Source organism: Myotis nattereri, assembly GCF_964212035.1.
Source record: "Myotis nattereri genome assembly, chromosome: 5".
In the NCBI taxonomy this organism is placed as follows: domain Eukaryota; kingdom Metazoa; phylum Chordata; class Mammalia; order Chiroptera; family Vespertilionidae; genus Myotis; species Myotis nattereri.
Window position 1 is genome coordinate 20,646,067 of NC_138080.1, and position 8,233 is coordinate 20,654,299.

At 44.0% G+C, this 8,233-nt stretch overlaps 1 protein-coding gene across 1 annotated transcript; it reads right to left on the reverse strand.

Annotated features, from left to right (window-relative positions):
• Positions 1 to 5,865: 5,865 nt before the first annotated feature.
• Positions 5,866 to 6,801, reverse strand: LOC308519435 (olfactory receptor 1f45-like; the record flags this gene model as incomplete). The annotated part of the gene is made up of 1 exon (XM_081091423.1): positions 5,866 to 6,801. One exon carries the CDS (start codon positions 6,799 to 6,801, stop codon positions 5,866 to 5,868), a length of 936 nt encoding a protein of 311 aa, XP_080947549.1.
• Between the last annotated feature and the right edge of the window lie 1,432 nt (positions 6,802 to 8,233).

The following is an 8,233-nucleotide window of genomic DNA, read 5'->3' on the forward strand; positions in this document are numbered from 1 at the left end:
CACCCATAGCCGGCACCTGAGCCGCCACTCACACCCACTGCTGGCACCCAGCGCCAGTCCCGATCACTCGGCGCCATCAGCAGGTGCTGCCAGCCCCAATCGCCCTTGAGGGCTTCTCCACCTTCCCCTGTCCTGAGGGGTGACTGGGGCAGCAGCCACCACTCGCACCCGCTGATGACGCTGGCCACAATTGCTCTGCACTGTCAGCGGGTGTGAGCGGGGGCCAGCAGCATCAGCATGTGGGAGCGGCAGTGGTGGGAGTGGAGCGGTGGGAGGCACGAGGGGCTGGGTGGGAGCGCGGAAGATGGGCCAAGACCTGCCCCTGTGCCCACCATAGCCTCTCAGCCCACAGTTCCTTTCAAGGTGCACAAATTCGTGCACTGGGCCCCTAGTATATATATAATCAAAACATTGCTCTTGGTTTCTTCTAATGCTTTTTATAGTACAGGTTTAGAGGAGAAAAACCACAACATGTGGATCTGCTGGCTGTTTTTATAAAGTTTTATTGGAATGCAGTCATGCCCATTTTGACATCATAATTGTTTTTGTGCTACAGTGGCAGAGTTGAGTAGTTGTGACAGAGCTATGAGGCCTACAACATCAAAAATACTTACCATTTATCCATGTAAAGAAAGTTTGCCAAGCTCTTAAACTTTAACCTACCAAAAAATATTGTGCAGGCATTTCAGGTTGAGTTTTCACTTTCTTAAAGAATTTTTTTTAAGAGTAGTTTTAGGTTCACAGAAAAATTGAGAGCAAAGTGCAGAAATTTATACCTCTCCCCCCCCCCCACCATATGCACAGTCCCTCCCATTCTCACCACACGCCCCCCCCCCCGCCCCCCAGTGATACATTTGTTACAGTTGAACCTGCATTGACACATCATCATCACCCAAAGTCCATAGTTCACATTATGAGTCACTCTTGGTGTTGTGCATTCAATGGGTTTTGACAAATATATAATGAGATGTGTCTATCATTATAGTTTTATAGAGTATTTTCGCTGCCCTAAAAACCCTCCCTCTCCCCTAACCCCTGGCAACCATTGATCTTTTTATTGTCTCCATAGTTCTGCCTTTTCTAGATCGCCATATAGTTGAAATCGCATGGTAGGCAGCCTTTTCAGATGGGCTTCTTTCACTTATTAATATGCAATTCAGGTTCCTCAATGTCTTTTCATGGCTTGACAGCTCATTTCTTTTTAGCACCGAATAAATTCCATCCTGTAGATGTACTACACTTTATCCATTCACACCAAAGGACATTTTGGTTGCTTCAAGTTTTAATAATTATGAATAAAGTTGCTATAAACATCCATGTGCGGGTTTTTGTGTGAACCTATGTTTGTAACTACTTTGGATAAATACCAAGGACCACGGTTGCTGGATCCTATGAGGACATTATTTTCGTTTTTTCAAGGCACCACCAGACGGTCTTCCAGTGTAGCTGTACCATTTTGCGCCCCCACCAGCAACGAATCAAAGTCCCTGTTGCTCCACATCCTCACCAGCATCTGGTGTTGACGGCGTTCTGGATTTCAGCCATTCTAATAGATGTGTGGTGGTAAACTCATTCTTAATGACGAATTGTTCCAGTATGATTTAATAAATAGGCCACTGACTTGAAATGTTACCTTATTTAATATAATAAGTTTATTTATACACTAGAGATCCGGATTCGTGTGCTGGCTGGGTCCCTTGGCCTGGCCTGCGCCCTCTTACAATTCGGGACCCCTCAGGGGATGTCGAAGAGCTGGTTTCAGCCTGATCCCTGCAGGCCAGGCGGAGGGACCCTACCTGTGCACAATCGGGGCTGGGGAGGAACTGCGGGAGGGCTCCAGAGCATGTTCAGCCCCTTTGGCCCAGTCCCGATTGGCTGGACCCCAGCAGCCAGCAAACCTACTGATCAGAGCGTCTGCCCCCAGTGGTCAGTGCACGTCATAGCGACTGGTCAAACGGTCTAACGAACAGTCGGACACTTAGCATATTAGGCTTTTATTATCTAGAATAGGTGTGAGAGAGACTTGGGGATAGAGAGGAGGAAAACCACTACCCTGGAAAGATCTAGAACAGTGATGGCGAACCTATGACGCGTGTGTCAGAGGTGACACGCGAACTCATTTTTTTGGTTGATTTTTCTTTGTTAAACGGCATTTAAATATATAAAATAAATATCAAAAATATAAGTCTTTGTTTTACTATGGTTGCAAATATCAAAAAATTTCTATATGTGACACGGCACCAGAGTTAAGTTAGGGTTTTTCAAAACGCTGACACGCCGCGCTCAAAAGGTTCGCCAGCACTGATCTAGAAGATAAGCAGGACAGTATTTCGTCACTGAAGTTCAGTTCTGGCAAACTGTTTTCCAAAGTCCAGTAAGATGATAAAAACAAAATACCAGCAGATGAAGTTGAATTTGTTGAAAGCGTTACCTCAAAAGTAAAAATAGGTAGTTTCCTGTACCAATGATTACCTTCCATGAGTTTGGGCGTTCTTTGTTGTGTTTCCTCTAAGCCCTCTCTTTAAAATAAATGGCATATCTCTACTTGGCACAAAGGCAGGCATTTATTCTCAGAAGCACCGCGCGATCTTTGTGTTTTCAATGCTGGCGTTTTCTTCTGCCCCAGATCCTGCTGCTTCTCATGAATTGACAAAAACCTCAAAAAACCTCAAATTCTGGGGGCTTCTCTCAGTGCCTTGTGGTTCCATTTTTTTAAAAAAAGAGTTGAAAACATTTAAAAATCAGCTCAACAAAAACGTTGCTTACTCATTGGAAAACGAAAGACAGTTAAGGGCGATCAAGCATATTTCATTTAAAATAGACCTTTAGTTTCTTGAACTTGTGGTGTCTGTCTTTTATGAGCCACAGAAGTCTGATTTATCTGGTGCTTACGACGCCCTGAGTCTTTGCTAAGTGGTTTACATTGCATTCGGTGTAATTCTCACGGTCACCTGGGGAGATGATACCATGACCAGCTCCCCTGAAGAACTGAGAGAACAATGTCACTGAGACGCGAAATTAACTGACGTGCAACAACAGGGTAGAAGGAAAGATTCGACGGCCCCCACTTTGCGAAGAAGAGAACTTCCACTCAGAGAAAGTGAGGAGAGATAAGAGACAGCCTATGTGCAGACACAGGAAGAATTTGAACCCAAGTCCCTCAGAATTTCCAGCCAGTGCCCCCAAACCATCATGAAATTCCAGCCTTTTTAGCGCTTGCCTCAGCACGGGCAATCTCTGGGACCCAGTATCCCCAGTCCTTAGGCTACAACCGAGTACCAGCAGCGCCACCATTTACTCAGTAACTTCCTTTCATCTGAATGTCTTTACACCCATCGAGTTTTTCATTATAAGTGAATAGATCACTGCCATCGATAGAAAACCAAAATCACCTGGTAAGTGTGCCAGCCAGAGCATGTGTCTCATTTTCCCACCTGAACCCCAATCGTTACAGAAGAGTAAAAAGAGAGGAGCAAGAAGCGGGGAGAAGGGTGTTTAGATGCCAGCCTGCTGACAGCTCTGAGCCCAGCGCCCCCTTCTCATGTCCTAAAGGAATGTGATGTGGAAAGTGTTCAAGTCGTAGAGCACTAAGCCAGTGTTCTCAGAGTGTAACCAGAAGGATGGAAAGAACTAAAAAGGGAGTAACTTTTGTGAGTTATTTGATGTATCCGCCCTGAATGTGCCCTGAAAAGGTTTCAACTAACATCCAGCAGGAGATCCTTAACACCCAATGGGGAAAGGACAGTCTCTTCAACAAGTGGTGTTGGGGACACGGGATAAAAGCACGTGCAATTGGACCCGTAGCTCACACCACTCACCAAAACTAACTCAAAATGGATCAAAGATTTAAATATACATAATTGATACCATAACGCTCCTAGACGAAAATGTAGGGAAGAAGCTTCTTGATATTGGTCTGGACAGTAATTTTTTGGGCATGATCCGAAAGGCACAAACAACGAAAACAAAAATCAATGAATGGAACTACATCAAATTCAAAAGCTTCTGCACAACAGAAGAAATAATTAACAAAATTAAAAGATAACCTACAGAATGGAAGAAAAGTATTGCAAACCATATATTGGGTAAAGGGTTACTATCCAAAATATACAAAGAACTTAGACAACTTAATAATAAAAAAAAGGAAACAATTTGATTAAAAATTGCCCCCCCACCCAAATCAGCAAAACTAAATAGAAAGTTGTCCAAAGAGGACATCAAAATGGCCAACAGGCACATGAAACAATGTTCAACAACACTAATCATTAGGGAAATGCAAATCAAAACCACAGTGAGATATCCCCTTACACCTGTTTGAGTTACTATCACGGAGAGAGAAAAGAAAACAGGTGTTGCCAAGCATCTGGTAAAAAGAGAATCCTTATCTACTGTTGGTGGGAATATAAATTGGTATAACCACTAAGGAAAATAGTATGGAGTTTCCTCAAAAAATGATAAATAGATCTACCATACAATCCAATAATTCCATTTCTGGATATATTCCCAAAGGAAATGAAAACAGGGTTTAGAAGAGATAGATGTGCTCCTAGGTTTATTGTAGCATTAATCACAATAGGCAAGCATGGAAACAACCTAAATACCCATCAGTGAATAAATGAATAAAAAAATGAAATGAATATATATATATATATATATATATATATATATATATATATATTTAATCAAATTGTTTCCTTTTTTTAATTAAGTTGCCTAAGTTCTTTGTATATTTTGGATAGTAACCCTTTACCATATATATATATATATATATATATATATATATATATATATATATGAGGCCCAGTGCACGAATTCGTGCACCAATGGGGTTCCTCAGCCTGGCCTGCAGGATCGGGCCGAAACTGGCTCTCCAACATCCCCTGAGGGGTCCTGGATTGTGAGAGGGTGCAGGCCAGGCCAAGAGACCCTACTGGTACACCACTGGGGCCAGAGAGGGACACGGGAGGTTGGCCAGTGGGGAGGGGCCGGGGAGGGCTCCAGGGTGTGTCCGGCCTGTCTTGCTCAGTCCCAATCAGCCAGACCCCCCCCTCAGCAAGCTAACCTACTGGTCAGAACATCTGCCCCTTGATGGTCAGTGCACATCATAGCGAGCGGATGAGTGACCTTAGCTTTGATTGGTTAAATGGATGACTGGACACTTAGCATATTAGGCTTTTATTTTATATATCTATATCTATATCTATATCAATCTATCTATATATACATATAATCATATATATATGATATTATTCAGCCATGAAAAGGGAGGATATCCTGCCACTTGCAATAACATGGATGGGCCTTGAGCACATTATGCTAAGTGAGGTAAGTCAGAGGACGACAAGTAGTGTACGATACCACTTACCTGTCTGCTCTAAAAAAAATCAAACTCGTGGAAAAACAGAGAATGGTGGTTACTAGGAGATGGGGGTTGGGAAGACAAGATTGATGTTTAAGGATACAAACTTTCAACGAGTGGTAAATAAGCCATAGAGATGTAATGCACAGTATAATGAATACAGACAACAATATTGTACTACAATCATCAAACTAGCTAAGAGAATAAATCTTAATGATCTCAACCACTAAAAAGAGAGGATAATTATGTAATGCGACAAGTACAAAATATTGCTACAACAGCAATCATATGATAATATATGTCTCAAATGAACACACATTGTACACCTTAAACTTACACAATGTTATGTGTCCAATATATTCAAAATATATTAAAAAATAAAGAACTTACATGAATAATAACTTAATTTGCACCTTTAGAAAAGGGAAGAAAAGAAATGCCACCCTGAGTTCTAACATTGGGAAGCATTGGGCTATTTGCAAAGCAAGTGGGTATAAGAAGAGTGTTCAAAGAGGCTGAGCAAAGTGGCTCTGGCTGAGAAGCTTCCTGAGGGCGCGCCTCAGATCCCGGTTCCGCAGGCTGTAGATGAAGGGGTTCAGCATGGGGGTCACCATGGTGTACATCACTGCGGCTGCCATGTCCCTGTAGGTCGTGTGTGTGGATGCAGGGTTGAAGTAGACCCCAATGATAGTCCCGTAGAAGAGAGAGACGACACACAGGTGAGAGCCACAGGTGGAGAACGCTTTCCACTTCCCCCGGGCCGAGGGCACCTTCCACACAGCCACGGCGATGAGTGTGTAAGAGGCCATGATGCACACAAAAGGGACCAGAACCCCTGAACCCCCAAGCACCAACATCAGCAACTCGTTGACTTGCGTGTCAGAGCAGGAGAGCTTGATTAAGGCGTTGATGTCACAGAAGAAGTGTGGGATCCTACTGGCGTAAAAGGACAGCCGGGCCATCAGAATAGTGTGGACCAAGGAGATGAAGCTGGCCACAGCCCAGGTTACCGCCACCAGCTGGGCACACCGAAGCATGCTCATGATCGTCATGTAGTGCAGCGGGCGGCAGATGGCCAGGTAGCGGTCATAAGCCATGGCCGAGAGAAGGATGCTGTCGGCTGCCCCAAAGGCGATGAAGAAATACATCTGGACCAGGCACGCGGAGGAGGAGATGGTGGCGAGCCCGCACACGTGGTTCAGCAGCATCTTGGGGACGGTGGTGGAGGTGAAGCAGACGTCGAGGAGAGATAAGTGGCTGAGGAAGAAGTACATGGGGCTGTGCAGGCGAGGGTCTGAGACGATGGCCAGGATGGTGAGCAGGTTCCCCAGGCACCCCATCAGGTACAGGCTGCAGGAGAGCCCCAAGAGCGCCTGCTGCTGCCGGGGCTGCTCAGAAAGGCCGAGGAGGATGAACTCAGAGACCTGGGTCTGGTTGGCCATGTCCAGGCAGCTCTACAAGCAGAAGCAAGGGCATCAGCCGTGGGAGGGCTCCCGGGGAGGAAGCCAGTCCCCCATTGCTGCCTGTCCCACTCATCTTTCCAGGTGCATCTCAGCTTCTCTGAGCCTCAGTTCCCTCATTTGTCACATGGGATTAATAATTCTCTTTTAATATAGATTTTTATTGATTTCAGAGAGGAAGGGAGAGGGGAGAGAGAGATACAAACATCAATGATGAGAGAGAATCATTGATCAGGGGTCTCCTGCATGACCCCTCCTGGGGATCAAACCCGAAACCCAGGCATGTGCCCTTGACTGGAATCAAACCCTGGACCCTTCAGTCCACAGGCCAACACTCTATCCACTGGGCCAAACCAGCCAGGGCAGGATTAATAATTCTTACCTTTTAGGATTGTTATAAGAGAAATAAGCCCAAGGGGCTTACGTTCATATCTGACATGTTATATGGGTAATTATTTTTCATAGTGGAAACGCTCAGTGACGCTATCAAAACAGTGACATGTTCATTAGCTTGACTGTGACAATGATTTTACAGTGTATCAACACATCAAGGTAGGCACCTAGGCATATAGGGTTTTTATCAGTCAATATATCACTCAATAAAGATGGAGAAAAAGAAATAAACACAAAATAAACAGCATAAATATTTCCAGAGTCTGTCTTTTAAAATAAAAATGAGTAATAGAGTGATAAGGGTATCAACTACAAAGTCAGACAGCCTGGGTTTAAAATCCCAGCTCAGCCACTTACTAGCTGTGTGACATTAGGCAAGTTCATTAACCTCTCTGTGCCTTAGTCTTCCCATCTGTAAAATTAGAATAATAATATATCTGCCCCAAGGAGTTGTTGTGAAGATGTAATGATTTTATAGGTAACATGTTGAACCTTATGTATTTTTCTGAGAGTTAAGATCTCTTAGAACAGACTGGTGGTTGCCAGGGACCGGGGTGGAGGGGACGCAAAATGGATGAAGGGAGCTAAGAGGTACAGATTTCAGATTAAAGGAAGTAAGACCTGGGCATGCCCATCATAGTGACCATAGTTAACAATACTGGGTTGTATATTTGAAAGTTGCTCGAAGAGTGGATTTTTTGTATCCTGATACCTTGCCAAATTCTTTCATTACATCTAGCAGTTTTCTGGTGGAGTCTTTAGGGTTTTCTATGTACAATATCATGTCATCGGGGAATATAGAGAGTTTTACTTCCACCTTTCCAATTTGGGTGCCTTTTATTTCTTCTTCTTGTCTGATCGCTGTGGCTAGGACTTCCCGTACTATGTCGAATAAGAGTGGTGAAAGCGGACACCCCTGTCTTGTTGCTGTTCTCAGGGGAAATGGTTTTAGTTTTTGAAGAGAGTAGATTTTTAAAGTTCTCATCACAAGAACTTTTGTGGTGATGGATGTTAACTAGAC